At 40.2% G+C, this 23,728-nt stretch overlaps 1 protein-coding gene across 1 annotated transcript; it reads left to right on the top strand.

Moving 5' to 3' along the window:
* Window positions 1–12,251: 12,251 nt before the first annotated feature.
* LOC145801466 (uncharacterized) lies at window positions 12,252–12,725 on the top strand. The gene is made up of 2 exons (XM_082893106.1): window positions 12,252–12,575; window positions 12,657–12,725. The coding sequence occupies exons 1-2, from the start codon at window positions 12,252–12,254 to the stop codon at window positions 12,723–12,725; spliced, it is 393 nt and encodes a 130-aa protein (XP_082749232.1).
* The last annotated feature ends 11,003 nt before the right edge of the window (window positions 12,726–23,728 follow it).

Genomic DNA, 23,728 nt, shown 5'->3' on the forward strand with positions numbered 1-23,728 from the left:
ATATCCACCCCAAGGCAAGAGGGTTTTTACCCCACTTTATATGCCTTTGTCAAAGGCTCTAGGGGTCCTACTCAAGAAAGGACATTTGAAACTGTTGGAACAACGGCCTCTACCCGATCCTCTCCCTCCAAAACATGACTCGGCTAAGTACTGTGCCTTCCATCAACAAACCGGTCATGACACTGACAGTTGCTTTCGTCTTCGCCATGATATACAAGATCTGATTGACAACAAGGTCATCGCCGCACCAGTCTTACAAAGTCTATCGGCACCGAATCAGTGAACTTGGGGGATAATGTCATGTGATCGGGGGATGCACCACCTGCGGATGGTGCTCAATTTACTCCATATGTGGTGGGATGGCACGCACTGTTTTGAGCAATGGGCAAATTACTTTTTTATTGTGCTTTCTGACTTGGGTATTGGGTCAGTTTTGTCGTGTTGTTTTGAGTCAGTCTTTTTGTGCTGAGTCAGTTGAGTCTGTCTTGTCGTATCGAGTCAGTCTTGTTGTGTCGGAGTCAGGTTCTTTCAAGCATGTTACCTCGGGCATCACTTGCTTGTTTTGTGTTTGTCTTTTACACACTTTTGAGTCTGTTTCTACCATGGGGCCAGTTGCACCAGAAGATTTGAATGAAACAGCTGTGATTTTCACACTTTTGAGTTTGTTTCTACCTTGAAACCAGTTATGCCAGAAGATTCGAATGAAACGGCAGTGCTTTTCACCTACCTTTTCTGTGTCTTGAAATCATTGCATTGACCTAAGTTTTTCAAAACTTTTCTAACACTGTGATGAAAATAAAAAGTGAGGAATTCCTCTGGATTTGCAAAAATTTCATCAATTGAGAGAAAGAGAGGCGTGCTGAGCCCTTAATGAATGAGATCATGCGTGTTAACATGAGTACTGAGAAGGATCCTGGCTTGATCCAGATTGGTTCTACATTTTCTTCAGCGCAAGCGACTAGTCGTTTTCTTAAAAGATTTCAAAAAATGTTTTGCACCATCCTACGAAGACCTGTGTAGAATCACTCTTGAGATTGTGCAGCATAGGATCACTCTCAACCTCAAGACTCGACCCCTTTTGCTTTCAAACCTTGAACTTGGATTCAGAATGCTCAATGGTCAACCACAAATGAGGCCCGCCAGGCTAGATTTCAAGCAGCCCACGAACTAAGGGCAATAAGGTCGTGTGATATCAAAGGAGGCCCGTCAGGGCAGATTCGAAGTAGCCCTCGAACTAGGGGCAAGAAAGTCAGATCAAGAAGGTCAGACGTCATCAAAGGAAGCTTGCAAAGCTCGATCGGAAGTAGCTCTTGAACTAGGGGCAAAAAAATGTCAGATGTGCTCAAAGATTCAAGAATGGATCATTCTACAAACTGATGAAGGCTGGCAAGAAAGCCAAATTCTAGTAGCTGGAAGAAGAAAGTATTACTGACGGACAATCGAGTTCATATCCATAACACTATGGGCAAATTCAGCCCCCATTGGATGGACTTCTACATCATCAGCGAACAGTAGCCATTCTCCTGGATTCAAATGGTTTCGAGATCTCAAAACCATTCAACATGGACCAAGTTAAACTTTTACCCTCAAGAGGCTCGCTGGGCCGAAAACCCGGAAGGGCGACCCATGCAAAAGTTAAAGCAAATGAAAAAAAGAAAAAGAGATGAAAAGATGAAAAAAAGAAGAAAATGAATGAAAAAAAAAAAAAAAAAAAAAAAACATAGCTCGCAAGGTTGAAAACTCGGAAGGGCAGCCTTAGCAAAAGTTAGAGTGCAAAATGAGAGGTTAATACCCGAGTGTACCTTAACCGAACTACGTAAAGCTTGATTCCCATCTTCGGGATACGTAGACAACTTCATTCTGAAGTCCAGCCATAAACACTTCCAAATCAACTTTGTCCATGTGATCATGTTGGTCATCTTTGTCTTTTCTACACTCAAGAGCTCGGTTGTGATCTCCAGTGTAGTGTTATTCAGACTAGGGGCAACTTTCCAGTTGTTGGGATTCGGCGTTGTACATCTCAGTGATAGATCTTGGGCGTGTCCAGTTTTGATCCATATCGAAAATGGTTTTGAAAAGTTTTAATAAAAGTTGATTTTGCTCAAATTAATCTTTTTACGACTTAGACCATTTTTGGACCAAACGGAAAATTTTCAGTACCCACAACCTTCAATTACATTGATTTCAGTACAGAGTTCTCCTACTCTTGAATACAAATTGATGTTGCTTTTTATTACATTCATAAAGAAAACTTGAAAGTACTGATAAAGCAATAAACTCGGGGCACGGATAAGTCAGGTGTTCCTGCGCCCCCTCCCAGAGCTTGTGGAAGCCTCTAATGCCAAAGTAAGCCCAACCTGCGCCTCTTCATCAAGCCAAGCTATGCACTCGTCAGAGAGGGTGCAACTGAAAGTGGGAGCGGGGACCAGAAGCTCTCTCGTCCTCCATGCCGTGGCATACTGAACTAGCTGTGCGCCTCAGACTAGAAATGCGGCAGGCTACTCTATCCCTTCTTCCGGACAAGTCTAATCATGCCCAAATTGGCGCCGGAATCGGAATGGGGAGTAAAAGACACAGTGTGTCAGGCCAATTAGCTGAATGCCTGATTGCCGAGACATGCTATAACTCATCGCCGGCAGATTGAGCCAGGGGCAGCTCCAAGCAATGTTGACAGCGGACAGACTACCCATCCATTCGCACCACCATCCCTCATATAGGGCATCGACTAGACGCCGATAGAAGAAATAGCCGCGTGCTGAATATGCTGGGCATGACTTCACAACCCTCAACTTGTCTATCAACCATATCTGGGGAAGGATGGAAAATGAGAGATTAAAGAATAGAAAGGTGTACGATGAGAGAAAAGTGAGAAAAGGGTTTTAAGAAAAAAAACAGAGCCAGAGGGTCGAGTGATGTGAGACATACACATGTGAGAAGGGTGGGAAACATTACCTGCAGTAGTAGTGGACTTCCGCGAACCTAGTCGACTCTCAGCAATGAAAAGCATCCAGACCCATCAATGCCTCAGCTAGTGTCATGGCAATGTAGCTCTTGCCCTCTTTTAAACCTTGGGCAATCTCAATCAAATGGATGCTAGACCCATCGGAGCCTAGGGCAAGCAAGAAATGAGACAACATGCATAAGCAAAGCGCATGTCGCCTAAAACCCTGCCAGTGATGATTGTCGTAATCACCGGCATCAGAAAATCGATGAATCAAGCTGGGGATGTCTAATTCTTTGTCGCGAATCAAAGACCGAGCGTCATGCAAAGTAAGCCCACACATCCGTCCTAAGGCTTGGATGTGGCCAAAATGGAATTAGGGTACGATCTCGTCATCTCGCTGAGATTCCATCAAGGCTTGGAAATCTTCAAAAGTGGGGCATATCTCTTGTCCGCCAAAGCTAAAAACATGGGTTACCAGATTCCAACACCTAGCCGCGGCATGGAGGAACGGAAAACGCAGCGGGGTGCGGTTCAACGTGAATAGTGCATTTATTCCGAAATCCCGAAAATTTAACTTTTCGGAGCCATCCAAGTTTGCAATCCAATTTGTGAGGTTTTGGGCAAGAAATACTTCCATTTAGGGCAAAAATAGAGTTAAAATGGAGAAACTATGAAGCTGGGGCTTTTGTAGAAGATAAGGTGTTGAATGGAAGACAGGTGGCAACAATCTGGGCACTTTCTGCATTAATGGCCGACCGGCCAAGTCTGATGGCCGACCGACCATCTTTTTAGCCGATCAGCTAGTTCTTGTGGTCGATAGCTCTTTATGGTGGCCGGTGGCCTTCCACCTTGGCCGATGGCCCCTCCTTTGTTCTCTAAGCTGTCCATGTGTTGGAAGTGTTGAGAACTTGTGTCTTGTTCCACTTTGAATGCTTTTTGTGACAATTTTGTGAAGTCGTGCCTGTGTTACTTCAATTTGTTTATCGAGTTGTTGCATTTTTGTTTATCGAGTTGTATTTTGCGTTGATTGTTAAGTTCTTTTCTTGCTTATCGAGTTGTATTCACATTTAGTTAGCATGTCAAGTCCTAGCTTTGCTTATCGAGTTGTTTTGTTCTTTCAGTTGTCAGTTGGTTCAATACCTAATTAAGACAATGCAATTCGAGTGTGTAGTTTTCAAACAAAGTTCAATCTCATTTACATGTTGTGTAATGCGATGCGATGTGATGCTTAGAATGTAAAATGTCACACTTTTTCAATTAAAAAGTTATTTTCATTCCATCATGGTTTCTTTTTTTTTTGCAAGAGTACAGGTTTTAAAGAACATAAAACTACCTAAGGCTGTACAATGTGTAAAAACTACAGGCAAAAAGAGAAATAAAGCAAAAACAAAACATCTGAATTGGCGCCAGTCGCCTTAAGAGTGGGAAGCCCTCCTCGTTCTCTTCCTCGACGAAGGCCCAGAACTATCGCCGTCAGCTCCGCTACCTGAGTCTAAACCTGAACCATCCCCAGCCCCATCTCCATCCTGAGACAACTCTGACTGTGGACTCACTGCCTCCTCGTCAGACTCATCATCATCTAGGGCAGGCTCCCGCGAACTACTCCCGGTGTGAGCACGCCTAGCTCTGCTTCGACTGTGTGCTGGAGTCCCTCGTTCAGCTCCCCCTACTGCTCGGGGAGGCACTGAAGGTCCTGCTGAGGCGCCCGCTGTGGCCAGTATCTGGAATGGGGCCTGAAAAGAACAATTTGGCAAATGCATCAGTTATGTTATGCGAAGCTAAGTATGGTATCAAATACAGTATATGATTACAATGTATGAATGTTATGAGCAGTATATGAACGCCGTGAGTGGTGAGTGATTGCAGTGTATGAGGGTCATGGCCAGTATATGAGATGCAGTGTATCGGTGCCGTGAGTGGTATGTGAGTGTGGTGTATCAAATGTAGTATTGATAATATGATGCATCAGATCAATATGGAGCAAATTATAGAGGGTTTTGGAACGAAGGTTGAAAGAACTTACTGGAATACCGTAAATACTGAGCAGGTCCATGCTTCTCTACATCATCCCCATCAGAGAAGCCGACAGCTCCAGAGCCTACCCAGTGTACTCTATGGAAGCTTGCAAAAGTGTTGAGGTAATTAGTAATCTGCGAAATATCAACTGAAATGAAATGAATGTAAAGTATAGCATATACCAGGGTCGGGCCTCGAACTCCGACGAGCTCATGATCAGCTAGGGGAGGAGCGATGGGAATCTGATAAGTCTCTCCAGCCCGTCCTCGGCATGTCATAGTAGTGGGCAGGTCTGGCCACTCTGCCCCCTCCGTAAACCCCTCATACCATGGGCCTAGGTCGCCCTGGATCCTCTCACTCCTCCTACTATGGTTACAGGTCTCTCTCCCTCACCTCGGCGAACACTGGCCAGAGGCTGCATGAGATATGTCTGGATGAAGACCGTGTAGTCACCATCAAGTCTGAAGAAGTCGGCATCCCAACCTATCATGAAATCGGTCATCTCTTACAGGGTGTACCTCTCTGTAAACCTCATGTGCAAAGGAAGCGGCATCAGAACCACCGGCTCGGGTAAACCAAGGCTCTGTCACAGGAAGCGTTCACCCAAGTACCACGCTTGACAGACCGGACCCTCAAGCAAAACTCAAAATCGAGAAGTCTCTCGAGCACCCATAAACTGGTCTCTAACTGCGTCAGGCAGCACTGCCCAGGGCTGCCAGGTGATCTACAAATGATGGATATACAGGTTGTTATCTGCTATTGAAAGTGCAATATAAAGCAAAGCTCAAATAAAATGTAAGGTTTGAAATACCTCCGCTGCAGCTACAGTGTCAAAATATCAACGAAAGAATGAGAAAGACTCTCACGGCCTCCGCTCGCACCTCACATCGTACCTATGTGAATATGGAACCATGGGAGGCGTCTCTACCTCCGGCTCTGGGGCAAGCCTCGAGCAGTAGGCATATACCCACAACTACAGAATGTGAAAGGGTAATAACGAGTATGTTTATCAGTAAAGCAGTATACAGATAAAACAGAAATCAGAGAATGATATGCAGTGTACAACTAGTATAAAGCAGATTGCATGTTATGCAGTGTCTGTGGTTTACAAATAACGTAAAGCAGGACTGTAAAGCAAAAGGGAAAGATGTACCTCCCAGGCTCTCCGATAGCCTCCTAGTAGGTGCCTGCTCCGGCGAGATGAAGAACTCATGTATCCATATAGTGTGGCCAAACCTGCACCGGCCCAGTCATAGCACCGGATGCGAGACAAGTCTACCAATGCACTCAAGAGGTAGAGGCCAACGATGTTTGCCCGGTCGGCGAATAGAGTAGTGCCAAACAAGAACATGAGGAACCCCCGGGCGTAGTGCTGAACCTCCTTGCAGGTCGTTGGCGTCTCCCCCCTGAACTGGTCGGCGGACCACGAATATCGCACTATCCCTGGTCGGTAGAGAATTGGGCGAGTCCCTAGCAAAAAGATCTGAGCAGCATCCCACTCGCCCATATCAGTGTCATAAGGGATTGGATCACCCCCTACTCCTATGCCGGTGAGCATGGAGAAGTCGAAGGGAGTCATCGTTATCTCCCCTGCTGTGAAAAGGTGGAAGGAATCGGTGGTGTCCCATCACCTCTCCACTAAGGCGCCTAGAAGAGACCGACTCACAGTGAGACACGAGAGTCCCATGCAGAATACACCAAAATCGGCCTCATCGACGATGTGGCAAACATCATTGGGTAGCTCCATGTACCAGTCTCGTGCAATGGTGTTCCCATAACCCCAGAAGGCATGGGAATCTCCTTGTGTCCAAGATAAACAGATGCAAAGCAGTGTCAGGAATACAGTGTATGCATGTGTTCAGAATTGATAGAAATGCAGTGTGTACATATGTTCGAGTTGACAGAAGTATCATGTATGAATGTGCTCAGAATAAACTAGGCATGTGATGTACAAGTGTGTTTGGATTAATCAGATGAAGAGTAATATTGGTTATCCAAGACATATGACCTACATTGCAGAAAGTAAAGAGGAAGAGTATACCTCAACGGCGCCATAGAATAAGTGTAACTTCGGCTCGTGTAGCAAGAGGTCCTCTGGCGCACCTTGCGCGAATCTTCTGAACTGGCGAATGCCGTCGGGCAACACGTGTACGTCAAGGTCATAAAACGCTGGATTGAAGAGTCGAATGCCGAGCAGCAAAAGCTCAAACTCGGGATCCATCTCCATCCCCGGAGGAGCCTCATCATGTGGAATGTCATCCGTCATCTCAAGAAGAATGAGAAAATAGTCGAAGATGTGGAAAATAGGTGAGAATGCCAAAAGTCAACAAAAAGTCAACTCCGAGGGGCGAAAAATGGAAGAAAAGGTCAAAGCCCGGAATAGGGCATGGAAATCAAGGGTGACTCGGGGGAATCAAACCCCAAATGAGGAAATCAAGAAAGAGGCACCGAAACCATTTTTCAATCGGTCCAAAATGTTGAGAACAACGAGGGTTTTGCGATTCGAATGTTTGTGGAAGGTTTGGAAACGCGTAGAAAGCACGGATCGAAAGGAGGAAATGGTCTAGAATGAGAGGAGAAATGTTTTTCGGCCTTGAGGAAGTGAAGAAATGAGGTTTCAAACCCCCTACTTAAAGACCCGAGGCAAATGGACCAAACTGCCCTGAATCTGCCATTTTTGGCCGATCAGCCAAATTGTTGGCCGGCCGGCCACATTGTTGGCCGATTATCTTATCTGGTGGCCGATGGCTCTCTATTGTGGCCGATAGACCTCCAATGTCCTTGTTTGGGGTTGTTCTGTTGATTTGTACCCTCATCTTTCAAGAAAGTTCAAGAAAATGCACCTTTGAGCTCAAGTAGTTTTCGTAGAAGCCCCTAACTGTGTTTCCAGTGCGTGGCACTCAGTACGAACAAAGTGTATCCTTTTCCGTATCCTTTTGTATACCGTAAGATTGATGAATCGCCTTTGAATGTGCTGTGTTACTGCATTTTGTCATGTGTGCAAGGTTGGCATGGTTATGTACGTTATACTTGCATTGTTATGCATCGTTTCTACTTGCATTGTTATGCACGGTTCTAGTTGCATTGTTATGCACCGTCCCACTTGCATTATTATGCACCTTTTCACTTGTATTGTTATGCACCGTTTTATTTGCATTGTTATGCACTTTTCACTTGCATTGTTATGCACCGTCTCACTTGCATTGTTATTCACCTTTTCACTTGCATTGTTATGCACCTTTTCACTTACATTGTTATGCACCGTTTTATTTGCATTGTTATACACTTTTGACTTGCGTTGTTATGCACGTCTCCCTTGCATTGTTATGCACCTTTTCACTTGCATTGTTATGCACGTCTCCCTTGCATTGTTATACACCTTTTCACTTGCATTGTTGTGCACCATTTTATTTGCATTGTTATGCACTTTTCACTAGCATTGTTATGCACGTCTCCCTTGCGTTGTTATGCACCTTTTCATTTGCATCATATATGCACGCGTTTATCTTGTATTGAAGTTGTATCTTGATGTAACGTCAACCATGTGTTTCTACTATATTGCACCTGTCAAAGTTTCTTTTTGTGCAGGCATGATATTGTATGTACGGTTCATTTGAAGCTGGCACAACCAGACGATGTTGTATGTGTTTCAGTCAGAGAGACTCCAGGTGAGATCATTCCTATTCCCTCGAACTCTCTTGGTTACCTTTCTCCTCTCGCGTTTGACATGCGTTTGGACGTACCTTTCTCCTCTCACGTTTGACATGCATTAGGACGTACCTTTCTCCTCTCGCGTTTGACATGCATTTGGATGTACCTTTCTTGCGTAGTTCCTCTCATTTTGCGTTTGATACGGTAGGAGGTGTTTCGTTTGAGACTTTGGGTGTTCCCGATAGTCGTTTTTAGTCTTTTCTGCATGAGACGTAGTTAAGATTGCATAATTTTCTTACATCCTTTCTGCATGAAATGTAGATCAGCCTGTAATTCCTGCATGTGGCGTGTTCACTTACTTGCTTATGTACAAGTTTACTGTAGTATTTCTTTGCATAACAATTGCATGATATTTCTTTACAGCCCTCTTTTCATAATCATAAGTTATGTTCTACATTGTGCGTGTCATTTACATTTTGCCCCAGCCCGTGGGCGCACCTCTGTATTGTTATTTTGTATGTTTGTCTAAGTCTTCGGCCTTATCAAAAATGGGTTGTCTCTGGGCTTTGACATTCACTCCTGTCATCTCATGACTTTTGAGTTCCGTCAAAGAGGGGCAACTGTAGACACCCCATTTTCGACCATCCTCAAGACTTGGACGTCATCATTTGAACACTCGATGATCATCCATGCTCGTGTTCGTTTTAAGTTCCTAAAGGTCTCGGCTGTACGCCTTGCCTTGGAGCCTTTCAATTTGTCTGTTTTGTGCTTGGTTGTGGACCAAGAGCTTGTGGCTTTATTTCTGAGGGAATGGGGTGGCCTGCTGGCCAGCCCTACAACCCATCGGCCATGCCCTCTTCCCATCGGCCATCAGTGGTGGCCGGTCGGCCTCACTGATCGCCGGTCGGCCATATTTTTTGGCTGAGGCCCTTTTCTTTGCTTTTGCAGATATTTTGTTGCCAGCTGGTGAGCACAGAATTCATCCTCCGTACACGTGCATGGAGGGATTGCACCAAGCTTCTAGCTTGTCCAACAAGCTTGAGACTTGAATTTCTATAAGAGGGGAGGCTCCTCTTCCCTTTTAGAGGTTGAAAATTTTGGATTAGGGCTAAACATATCCCTCTCTCTCTCTATGTTTCTCTCTCTCTCTCTCTCTCTCTATATATATATATATATATATTTGTACTAGTTTGTGCCTTAAAGTGTATTTCTCTTCACTTTTGCACTACAACACCTAGTAAAGCACCATCACTTTGTTGCTGAGGTGCTTGAGGATCTTGTTGGAGCCTAAAAGTTATTTTTTTGCCTCGGAAGTTGCTGGTTTTGAAGTTGTTCTTTAAGGGTGAGTAGTTACCCTCTTTAAGCTTTGTTTTGCTTAAGTGTTTAGCCATCTTTGCATGCTTCTTTTAGCTTAGCTTTCAAGTACAAAAACCTTTGTTTTTAAGTGCTTAAAATGGTTGTTTGAGGCCTCTTTGGTGTTGAGGGTGTTCTACCCTCTTGTGTGCCTTATTGGCTTGAGCTTGGTGCCATCTTTTACGGCCTTTGAGGCAATCTTTATTTGGCCTTTTAACCACTGAAATCCAGTGGATTTTCAGTGATAAAAATGTGGTTTTGAGGTCCAAAGTGAAAGGGGGTGGTCCCCTCTCCTCTTGTCTTGTTTGCTTGCCTTGTTGGCCTAATTATTGAGCATGTGTTTCTAGCGTGTGTTGGCTTGTTCTCAGCCTATTCTTAGCCTTATTTTAGTATGGTATAACTCTGTTTTGGCTTGGTTGAGTCACCTCATGCATGCTTTTTACACTTGTAGTGTAATCTTACCATTTAGCCTTGTGCGCTCAATACTTTGATCCATCATGCTAGCCTATTTTGGTTCTATCTCAACATGTTTTTGGTGTTATTTTGGCATGTTGTAACTCTGATTTTGGTTGGTAAGAGTCAAATGAGAAAGTGGAGAAAGCCATCTACTATTTAAGTAAGAAAATGCTTGAATATGAGACCCGCTATACTCCTTTGGAAAAAGCTTGCTTAGCTTTGGTATAGGCCACCAGGAAGTTGAGACACTACCTGTTAGCTCACTTGGTAATTCTGGTTTCAAGATTATACCCAATCAAATATCTCTTTAAGAAACCAGCACTTACCGGTATGCTAGCTCGTTGCTTGCTTTTGCTTTCCGAATTTGACCTTAAGTATGTCACTCACAAATCTATCAAAGGAACGGCCGTAGCAGAATTTTTGGCTGATCACTCAATTAAAAGAGAAGAAGATGTGGAGTACTCATTCCCAGATGAAAAGGTCATGCAAATGGAAGAAGACACTTGGAAGTTGTACTTTGATAGAGCGTCTAATCAATTTGGCTATGGGATAAGCGTATTACTCATAGCGTCGGATGATTCCCATATCCCCTTAGCTTTCAAACTCCAATTCAGGGTATCTAACAACCAAGCAGAGTATGAGACGTGCATTGCTGGGTTGAAAGCAACCCTGGAACTAGAGGCAATAAGGTTGGATGTGATCGGGGACTCGAATTTGGTCATCTCTCAAGCCAACGGAGATTGGAAAGTTAAAAAGGAAAAAATGAAAGTCTACCATCAGACCTTGGACATGTTGATCCCAAGGTTCGAAAAACAGACTTTTACGCACCTGGTAAGAGAGAACAACCGATTTGCTGATGCGTTGGCAACCTTGGCATCAATGATAGATATACCGATCGGGGTCAAGATACGCCCAATCCTTATAGAACAAGGATACACCCCCGCGTATGAAGTGATAGCCGCAACGGAAGAAGTTCAAGATGAAAACTCTTGGTACTTTGATATTGGAATTTTCTGGAAAGTGGTACATACCCACAAGGGGCAAACACCAAAGACAAAAGGGGGATACGGCGTCTGGCCACTCAGTTCGTCATTTGTGGAGATAAGTTATACAAGAGAGGGCATCTGGGAATGCACAAGCTGTGTGTAGAGGAAGAAGAGACAAAACGTATCATGGAAGCCATCTATGGAGGAGAGTGTGGAGCCCATATGAATGGTATAATGCTAGCTAGAAAAATCCTTAGACGGGGATACTACTAGTTAACCATGGAGAGTGATTGTATCAACTTTGTTAGACGATGCCACAAATGTCAAGTTCACGCCAATCGCATGAACATCCCGCCATCAAAACTCTATAACATGACTTCACCTTAGCCTTTCTCAGTCTAGGGCATAGATGTCATCAGGCAGTCACACCGAAGGGTTCAAATGGGCATTAGTTCATCTTGGTTGCCATTGACTATTTTACTAAGTGGGTTGAAGCACAATCATATTCAGTGGTAAAAGCATCACACGTGGCCAAATTCATCAAGAACAACATTATTTGCCGATACGGGGTGCCAAACGAATTAATTTCAGACAATGGCTCACATTTCAAAGGAGAAGTGGCAGTTCTACTTGAGAAGTATAACGTGGCTTTTCATAAGTCAGCAACTTACAGGCCACAAACCAATGGAGCCGTTGAAGCTGCAAATAAGAACATCAAGAACATCCTATGTAAGACAGTAGAAACTTATAGAGATTGGCCAGATAAGTTGCCTTTTGCACTTTGGGGATACAGGATATCAATCTGAATGTCTACAGGGGCAACCCCTTACTCTTTGGTATATGGAATGGAGGCTGTTTTACCGATTGAGTTGGAAGTGCTTTCATTGAGGATTATGGCTGAATGTCAGATAACAGAAGCTAATTGGCAACAGAACCGATTTGAGGAACTGATGCTATTTGATGAGCGAAGATTGAAGGTGTTATACCACATTCAAGGGTATCAACGTAGGATTGCCAGAGCATTTAACAAGAAGGTTATATCCAGGAATTTGAGAGAAGGGGACTTAGTGTTGAAAGACAACCGAACTTCTATTCACGACCCTAGAGGCAAGTTTAGACCCAATTGGACAGGACCTTACATCATTAAATCAATCTGGTCAGGAGGAGCAGTCATTCTCATGGATTTGGATGGTTTGGAGTTCTCACAACCAATCAACATGGACAAGCTGAAGAAGTACTATCCTTGACAGGTGGATTTGGATGGTTTGGAGTTCTCACAACCAATCAACATGGACAAGCTGAAGAAGTACTATCCTTGACAGGCTCGCTACGTCGAAAACTCGAAAGTGCGACCCAGGCAAAAGTTAGAGCCAAAAAAAAAAAAAAACTTGCAAGGTTGAAAACCCGAGAGGGTGACTTTGGCAAAAGTTAGAGCACAAAAGGAGAGTGTCAATACCCGAGTGAACCTTAACCAGAACTACGTATGGCCTAATTCCTATCTTTGGGATACGTAGGCAGCTTCATCCTGAAGTTCGGCCTTAATTATTTTTCAACTATTGCATCTCGTCCAAGTTTGATTGGTGTATCTTTATTCAACTCGGCTATCCATATTTGATTAGCTCATCCTCATTTGATTTAGTTGTCCTATTTCTCCTTCATGACGGGTTCATTCGCAAGACGAATTCAGTTGTACATCTCAAGGGTTGGTTTCATATTGATCGAGTAGTGGTTGAGTAGTGGTCATTTGTGAAAATAAATTTTGAGGACTTTTAATGAAGTTGACTGATTTTCTCAAAAATTATTCCATTTTTTCCAAAACTCAGACCATTCTTTAGACCAAAAAGAGAAAATTTTCAGTGCTCATAATTTGGCTCATATGATTTCAAGATAGAAAATGGAACAAGTGTGCTAATTTACCTCTCATGTTGATCAAAATCTCTTTAGCAGAAAGGAAAAACAAAAAAAAAGGACAAAGTGATAAACTAGGGGCACAGTTAAGTCAGGTTTTCTATCTTTTACCCACACTATCAAGTTCTCATACCTTAATCAAGCAATCACCGAAAAATGCACAATAGTTATCATCGGCGATGCTTTTCCGTCGGGGCGGTTGACCGGGGTTGCTCTGTTTTGTGTTTATTTTGCTCCGACAAATGCAAAGGGGTGTGTTTTGGGATGGTTTTTGCTTCATTTTCATTTCATTAAGTTGTGTTTTGTGTTTTGTGTTTTGGTCAGTGACAGGATCAATATTCAATTCAGAATTCACTAATATGCTGTCATTTTCAAGTTCAAAATTCAAAACAAAATGATTTTTATGTTCAGTGTTGTGCCATTCATATCATCCAGATTTGTAGAACAAACTCGTTTTATTAAATACCAGGGATTAACCCTGATCAAAGTTGTACAAAAGGAGTTGAAGCTATAGGTGCCCACTCAAACAAAAAACAAAACAAAAAAAAACAAACAAACAAAAACAAAAAATAAAATAAAATAAAAGAGAGAGTAGCATTTTCTCAGTTTTTCGGCAGCAGCCCATCGGCGAAGATTACAATCGGCTTCATTTGCACACAGCTTCATTGCTCGACTTTACCATTAGCTGCCTCGTTTCATCTTTACTAATTCGAAGCTCTTGAATACTCTGCCTCGGCCTTGGCAGAGCTTCTGAAGGAGATTACTCCTCGTCGGCCATCAAATTGGTTGTGCGAAGAAACTCTGAATCGAGCCACAGAAGTGGCTTGTCGTTTCAACTCTTTGTTCTTTTTTTCAATGCACTAATTTCTACTCGAGCGTCTTTGTACATACATTGGAAGAGGGAGAGTTGTGTATTTAACTGATGTACCTCACACGTTCTGTTCTACAGTCGACGAGACAAGTTGGAGACTGCAGTCATGGTCTCCACACATGACCTCAGTGTGTACGAGTTAGCTTCGATGTCAGACTGTGCCTCCATTATTTGCTCAACTGACATCGCTGGAAAGTTGAAAACAGGGGAAAGAGGAGGAGGAAGCGGTTGAGGTTCAGAGGAGTCGGAATCAGTCATCTCTATCGTGGACTCATTCAGGTTTGGAAAAAGAGTGAGAGAACCATGTGAAGAGGCCATGGCAGAGGAGAGTAATGCAAAAGAAAGAGGTTACAGAGTGATGGCAAAGAAAGTTTGCAAGCTTTTGCTCTGCCTCTCTCGCAGGCCTCAACTTAAGAAGAGAGCGAAGAAGAAGAAGAAGAAGAAGAAGAAGAAGTAAAGGACAAAGAGGAGAAACATTGGGATAAGACGTTGAAGAATCGGGGCAGCATGTTGGTCAGGCACCGCAATTGTTGAAATCACGCGCTAGACACGACACTCGAAGAAGATGAAGGAAGAGAGAGAGACAGAAACAAGAGAGGAGAGAGAGATATGTATATGTATATGTATATATATGTATACGTATGCAATACGTATTTTGGATATCGTTCGTGTGTATATGTAACCTTCCCCCTTTCCGTATGAGATACAGTTAGGTACGTCTGTTGGTTACACCACCTTTGTTCCTTTCACGTGAAACGTGTTAGGATTTGATGTTTACCTGGTTAAAAGCATCTTCCTTTCCGTATGAGATACGGTTAGGTACCTCTATTGGTTATACCACATTTTGTCGTCTTGCGTGAAACGCATTTGGGCTCATTCACTATTTCTCCTCTCGCGTGAAATGCGTTTGGATTCGTTCTTACACCATCCTTCCTCCTTTCGCGTGAGACGCATTAGGTTGTTGATTTATTTGGTTAAAAACATCAAGTGCGCTTGGTGTTCACACCATCTTTTCTCCTTTCGCGTGAGACGCGTTAGGTTGTTGATTTACTCGGTTAAAAACATCAGGTGCGCCTAGTGTTCACACCATCTTTCCTCCTTTCGCATGAGACGCGTTAGGTTGTTAATTTACTCGGTTAAAAAAACATCAAGTGCACCTGATGTTCACACCATCTTTCCTCCTTTCGTGTGAGACGTGTTTGGATTTCAATTTCATCGCTTATGTTATGGCACATTTGTATGCGATGCACCCCTCTTTCATTTGTACGGTATACACATTTGTATGCAATGTACCCTCCTCTTTCATTTGTGCAGTATGCACATTTGTATGCGATGCACCCCTCTTTCATTTGTGCGGTATGCATATTTGTATACGATGCACCCCCTTCTTTCATTTATGTGATATGCACATTTTTATGTGATGCACCCTCCTCTTTCATTTGTGCGGTATGCACATTTGTATGCGATGCACCTTCTTCTTTCATTTGTGCGGTATGCACATTTGTATACGATGCACCCTCTTTTATTTCATATCATTTGCATAAGACTTGCCTCACTATATATTACATCTTGCATTGTACACATCATGCTTTTCCAAAATAAAAGAAAAAAAAGAAAAAAATCGACTTTCACTTGCATTAGCATATCATTTGCATAGTTACATGTTGCATCACTTGGTTACAACCTATTCACATCACTATTTGACACAGTTTATGCTAGCTCCCACTTGTTGGATTGTAAAAACCACTCATTTATACTGGCTCTTTGGGGGATGACAAAACTATCCCTTTCTCGGGTTGGCAGTCCAAACCATTATTGGTTAATACCTCCCTTGTCTTAGGTTGTTGGTTAAGACTGTCCCTTGGTTAATACCTTCCTTGTTTTGGAACCATTTAGTGAATACATTTCGTTCTCTCTTACGTAGATGTATTCGGGTTGTATCCCTTGTTATGCTTCATATTACTTATTGTATTGCATTAGTCATGCACTTTTTCAAAAAAGACACACCAAAAAAAAAAAATAGAGTTCAATTTTCAATTGCATATCATTTGCATTCTGCCTCTGAACTACGCTAGTTTGCTTCATTGCAAAAGGATACGTAGGCAACCCTCGGGTTCAACCACTTGCATTGCATTTTGTTTGTTTGCCCAAGTCTTGCGGCCTTGTCAAAAGGGTCGTCTTCGGGGTTTGACATATTCACTTACATCATGAAATGACTTCGAGCTCTGTCAAAGAGGGACAACTGTAGATACCCCATTTTAACCGGCCCCAAGACTTGGGTACTTTCTTTTGATTACCCGATGATGAAAATAAGAATATGATATCTCACAAAATTCTTAGTGAAAAGATGGAATATAAACTTTAATCCCAGCCTTACACCTATTTTTGCCAAATTATTTTAGACCCATTCTCCATTTTCTTTTCCTTTATATATATATATATATATATATATATTATGTTATATTATTATATAATATTTTATTAAATTCATTCGGCACCGTGGTTTCACCATATATATTAAATATTTTATATGTTATTATATTATATGATGATACTATTGCCCCTTTGAAAAATTCACTACACTCCCATCATGTGCTTTTTTGTTTTAGACCCGCTTTGGTCAAATTATGTTACATATTTGGCCTGCTAAAATTTAGTCGATTTATTTTGTTATTTTATAATTTAAATGCTTTTGTGTGTTTTTACATATTTTTTTTGGGTATTTGTACACATATTTATGCTAATTATACATTTTATAAATTATAATATTATAAAGTTACTATGCACCTTTTGAAAATCCACTCCTCCATCATCTGAAGTTTTGTTTGTTTGTGAGTTTATATTGCCTATAAAAGAGGCAGGTGATTAAGAGATCAGAGAGGGTTGAGAGAATTGAAAAAGGAAATCAGAGAAAAAAAAAAAAAAAAAAAGAGGAAGTGGTGCGAGAGAATTTGAGAGGAAAAAGAATCAGAAAGAAGGAAAATTAATTTTTTTTTTAGAGAGAGGGAAAATAAAATATTTTCTTAGATATTTTATTTTTCTGAACCAAACTTTTATTTCCATTTCATCAAAACACCATTCAAAAACCAACCACTAAGGCTGTAATTCCAAAGGACTGAGAATTGAGAACACATTCCACAGACTTGAGGGTAATCAAAAGAAAGTTTGTAAATTAGAGAATTCATCATTTCCCCGAAAGGTGAGTTTTCACAAACTTTCATTTTATTTAACAATGTGATATAATTTGTTTAAATACTTCATTTATTACTTTTTCATAATTTTTTTTTACCGGTTTAATGGGAAGGCTGCACCACTCACATATCTGTTGTAAATTACTTTTTGTATAATTGTTTTACCATTAATGGGAAGGCCGCACCACCCATATATCTGTTGTAAATTACTTTTTTTTTAATAATTGTTTTACCATTATAATGAGAAGGCTACATCACCCATATATCTGTTGTAATTTATTTTATTTTTTTTATATAACTGTTCTACTGCTTTAACGAGAAGGCTGCACTACCCACATATCTATTGTACTTTAAATATTGTATATAAACTGTTGTAATTTATTACTTTAAATAATTTATCCCACCGGATGAATAGTAACCTCTAGCGGTGAATAGTAACCTCCAGCAGTGAATAGTACCTCCGGCGGTGAATAGTAACCCTGATGATAAATAGTACTTCCGGCGACGAACAGTAACTGCGAACGAAAAATACCCGGCAAGGTGAGTAATGATCAAAAAGGGTGAACAGCAATTATCGTGGTGAATAGTACTGTCGGCAATGAATAGTGCCCGGGGATGAATAGTGCTCCCACAAAATAAGTTTCCCCAGGTAGAACGGAGCAATCCTCCCGCGTCAAGCAGAATATTTTCCGGCAATCCCTAAAGCACATGAAGTTTCTTTATTTTTATTTTATTTCATGTTATTTTTTTGTTTGTTTTTATTTTGAGAGTTTGTAAGGTTTTTATTTTGTTGTAATATTCCCTTCTATCTCTCTTATTTGGTTTGTAATAATTTATTCAAAGTGTTGTAATAATTTTTCGCTCCACTTCTTTCTATCCCGTTCTTTTACTTGCTTTCTTTTTCTGTGAATATGCATCATATTTCGTCTTTCATTATATCCATGCTTTGCATCCATGTTTCGTGCATCTTGATTCGGCTAATTTTGCATTTGTAGATTTAATCAGTTCCTATGTGATTATGTGCACTACCTCATGTTCTTGAGATAATTCACATGTAATATTTTAGAAGTCGAATCTTTAGTTGCATCTCATGAGTGAATTGCATTAGGATTTTGTATATAAGATCATGTATATTTTACTAACTTTATTTTGTATCTTGTTCGCGGGTCATCAAACATGTAAATTTTTATGCTTTTGCATCCCGTTTGTGTGTATTTTTCTTACTATGTTTAGCATTCTACTATGAGGCTATTTGCTTATGTGATATAACTCTATAAATGTCAGTGGATGGAGGTTGTGTCACTTAAGTTGGAATGATGTTGATTTTCATGTTTGTAAGCTCAATTTATTTGGGTTGTACATCTTCAAAACTCTTTCAAAACTACATGAAGTCAAGTTGTTCAAAAGTATGTGACATAGTCTATACTTGTATGTTTCACATAGTAAATTTTAGGATTTATTAAATAATCAAAACATGAACATATAAAGAAAATAAAATTCATATCATGGTTTGTAAAGGCCGATCTTTTGATCGGGTGAGCGGGGGTACTCAATTAATGACCTTCCTCTCTCATACCTAAGGTTCCGAACTGAGACAACTTTGGTTATGACGAACAATGGCCTTGGCACGAGTCATGGGTTTCCTAATTTCCCAAAATATTAGGTGGCGACTCTGAGATCTGATGACGCAGTCCATTTCTGGCAAAATATTTTTTTGCAATAAAATGAATTCTCTAAAAGTTGCCAAATCTGGACTCTCGTCTATGTTTCACATTGCACTCGTGAGACTAGATCAAAGAGACCGAGGGTCCGAACTATTTAATGCGCACGGGTCCCCTCTAGGCATGTTACATGGTTGTCACAATGCGAGAGAAAAAGTGATTGAAAATGAAGGAAGAGATAGAAAAAAGTGATTGATTGACGTGTAATAGAGAGAAAATTGATTTTGAAATTTTTTTTAAAAAAATTCGACCAAACATGCCCCAAATCTTTGTGCCTGGTCCTAATTGGGGATAGTCTCCTCACCCCGATTAAGAAGTGAAGCGGGAAAGAGTTTTGTTTCGCCGCCCCGTTTCACCAGAGCCTCGTCCCAATTATATTTATTAAATATATTTATATGTATATAATAATATTTATTTATTTTTCATTATAATAAAGTTAAAATACTAAAATATTATAGTTAATATTGATTTTTATTTATTTATTTTCTATCTTATATAATATAATTCTCATTAAGGGGTATACTTTTTAACTTTTTACGAAAAAAATATAAAATGTGGTTTGAGATTGAAGTGATATGGTTGAGAGGTGTTGTAACCCAAATAAGAAAATGTGCTATTTTAGCACATATCAAACAAACCCTCAGTATAAATTATTATTTGTAATATTATATTATATTATCTATAATTTTTAGGGATCGTTACATTTTACCCCCATGTGGTTTCACGTGTTTACATATTATCTCCCTGACTTTTATAAAAGTACTCATAAACCCCCTGTGGTTTGGGGTGATGTGCAAAAGTGACGGGATGTGACAGAATTAATAAAAAGACTAGAATATCCTTTTTTTTTTCTTCAATTTTTTTATGAATGTCATTTTACTACCATAACTTTCTCTCTCTTAAATTGGGCTACCCAACCACTCCCACTGGCATTACATCCATACAGCCACTATGAGGCACCATCTTTTCCACACAGCTCCTCCCATCCAAGGCATATCCAATCTAGGACTGCTGATGACACCAACGATTGTGGTTCCTCTGTCTGTCTGTTTCTGGATCTTGGATTTGTTCAGCAATATTTAGCATATGCTGTTGATCGTCTGTGAGGACATTAATACTAGGACTAATATCAAGTCTATTCATTTCAACTATTGCTTTCCAATAGTTAACTTCTTCTGTTATTTGATTTATTTGTGGTTTACAAGCACAAATTTCCGAAGGGTAGTCACTTTCAGTATCAGAAGATGATGAATACATGGCAGCAATACCATTATCTGAATCAGAACTCTCAGAAAACATCTGAAGAATTTGTTGCTGGATTTCGCCATCTAACGCTAATTCATTTAATTTTTGTTGTATTTTAACTTTACAACGATTAGCATAGTGACCAATTTGTCCACATTTGTAACATTTAACTGTAGTCTTATCCTTTTGAGAATAAGTTTCCTTCTGTTTGCCTTTAGTTTTTGAAGGCTGGGCCGACTGGGCTTGCTGGACTAGTTGTTTGTAATATTTCTTTTTTCTGTATTTTTTGGAATAATCTTTGGGGGATTTTCCATACCTATGTTTTTTATGTTTATGTTTAGAAGGATATTGTATTTTAGTAACATAGGTGAATTGTTCACAAAATTCACCTAATTCATTATAACTTTGTTTTTTCATTTGATTCTGTAATTTTAGATCATTGCAAAGAGCAAGACCTTCTTCTGTAACAATTCTTATGAGTTGCCCATAAGTATATTCTGAATAAGGAATAGACATTTTACCATGTTTATCCCTTAATTTCTTTCTAATTCTTTCAGCAAAGATGGTAGGAAGACCATCAATGAACTTGGCTTTCCAATGTTCACTGTTAGCATTAGATCTTCTGACTACTCTCATCATGAACACATCTTTATACCATCGAAAATGAGATAAAGATGGACATCTTAGATTCTGTAGAAGTTCTCTACTCCTATCTTCTAAACCATCAGGAGAGGCTCCTACAAAGTGGTGTAGAATGGTATTGATAAGAGTATAAACAGCGTCCTGTTCAGATTGAACAGTACCTGTTAAAGGGTCTGTAATTCTTTTAAATGCTGTAAGAATTTCTGTTTGTTGAGTATCTGTAATAATGTTATCCCACCATCCTTTTAGGATGCCGGTAAAACCATTAACTAAGAATCGGGCGATCTCATGATCGTCATTCTCATTCTGTTTGCAAATTGTTGAATACATGATCATTTGATGTAATAACTCAAATATCTGGTATTCCGAAAGACCATCTATGTTCCATTCATAGATAGTTTTTCCATGATAGGATTTTTGTGTCTGTAAAAAATCTTCTTCATAAAGAATATCCATAGGAGTACTGCGAGGATAAAAATGTCGTGTTGGAGCAGTCCTATGATTATTCCTTGAAGATTCTTTATAATTAACTTTATTTATGGAGGTTGGATTATTCTGGAAAACATTTTCAATCTCTGAAATTTGAGAAAGTGTTAAATTTTCTTCTTCTGAAATATTATTTCTGGATAACATATTTATTGAAGAGGATTCTCCTATCTTAAGATTTTTAATCTTGTCAACTAGAGTCTCCATGAATTCTGTATCTTTTTTGGTGGAAGATAACTTAAATTTAGTTACTTCTAAAGGAGGTTTAATTGTTACTAGAATTATTTCCGTTTAACCTCGGATCGTGGCTGTAAATGACAACTATCTTTAATATGATTGACCGTTTCTTCAATTCTGGTAACTTGTTTACCCACGGTTTGGCAAAACAAATTGGTATAATTATGTTGCTTTAGAATAGGAATTAAGTCTTGAACAAGAACTGGGTCCCTATTTTGAGATTTGTGAGGTACTTCCATGTAAGCAGCAATGGCTAAAGGTTTTGTACCTGTTCCACTACTTATAGGTTGTAACTCCAAAGGCTGGGTTGGTGGATGGATGGACACAAAATTTTGACCATCTGTACTAACCCAAGTTTGCTGGATTCTTTCAATTACATCTATTTAAGATTCTGTAGGGATTATGTTTTGAACATACCAATGAGGAAAAGATTGGATTATTTGATGTTGTTCTAAGTATTCATAATACTAAATCTTATATTGTCCTATCTGAAAAGAAGTATGGATTTTAAAATACCATTCCCTAAATGTCCTGTATTCTTCTTTCTGTAAGTCCTTATTAAGGGCTATTTGAATTTTACTTCCTGGTGTGAAATCCATTAAAGTTTAAAATTCACGTCATTGGCTGTGGGGCTATAAGGCCTTTCGTGCCTTCTGGATCCGTAAATACCATGTGGTATTTGATTTTCTGAAAATTGTACCCCTTGTACAATCGGATCTGTTTCAAGTGGGGTGTCACTAGGAGATCTAGATTTTGGCTTTATAGACTCAGAGTAAGACTGTCGAGATGATTCAGGTAGGTCTACTCTGTATGATGGAGCAGTTCTGTAACTGGCACTAGACATGCTTCTGGAAAGAGATCTTGGTGGTCTTTTAAAAGTGAGGAATACATTCCCGCCTTTGGTCTAAATTACCTCATCTAGGGTTTGCTGGATAAGTGGCCTAGCTGGAACAACTTGGTTTATTTGCCACCTTTCTGGAAATGTAATGTCTTCCCAAGGAATCATTTTTGGTACTGCTACTTGACTACTGTAAAGGTTTGTATCTATGAGGACTGTGTGTCCTGCTGGACTTTGTTTCCTAATATAAGGATTCAAGGTTGTCAAAACCTTGAGGTAAATTCTGGAAATTACCGCATAAGGTGGTGATCCTGGAAGATACTCATATCCACTAGATAACACTCTAAGTTCTAAAACCTTGGATAAATTTGCATCAAAGAGTGCTATACTTAGATTTGGATAAATATCAAAATATACTGGACCATGGGATAGGCTGGTTTCTACAGCTCCCATGAGAGATACTTTCCAATCAGTACACCTCCCATCTCTAAGTGTACACTGGAGACTGGTATTTTGACCTAAAAGAGTCAAAGGTTTAAAAGCTATCTGAACAAGTCCTATATGGACATACTTGTATTTCTGTATAAAAGGATATAGGTCTTGGAAATGAATGAGATTAATTATCTCGTCATTATTCTAAAGAGGCATAGCATGCTCAAATGTTTTAATTATTTTCTTACTGGAAAAGTCAAATGTACCTATCTTATAGATAGTACCTGGTTTGACCTTAGGAATTGTCCACTTATCAAGGGCTTCCTTCACATCCTGACAAGCAACGAGTTCTTTGGCCTCCGATGTAGAGGCTACTGTATTGGCTACTTTGCCACTGAGGCTACGTCTTCTGTAGGTTCAGTACTCATGTATGGAGGTATGTGACCATATATGTATAATTAAATTAAAATAAAAAAAACTATAATTAATATTAAACATGGCTCTGATACCAATAATAGTGCTTGACACAGGTAAAGCTAGCACGTTTGTCAACGACTTACGTGATCAAATGACCTAACTGCAATCACTGCTAACGGTTTGACACTACGCGACTTGGGTGACGTCCCACTAACCCTAACTCTGTTCTACTCATCATTAAGCACTAACCCAAGAATATTATTAATCATAGTTTTATTTTATTTTTCCTTAATTAGCCATGTATGGTCTCATGAGTTACTGTTCTGGAGGGGGA

The sequence above is a fragment of the Camellia sinensis genome, chromosome 1 (assembly GCF_055761805.1).
Source record: "Camellia sinensis isolate YWXY chromosome 1, ASM5576180v1, whole genome shotgun sequence".
Classification (NCBI taxonomy): Eukaryota; Viridiplantae; Streptophyta; class Magnoliopsida; order Ericales; family Theaceae; genus Camellia; species Camellia sinensis.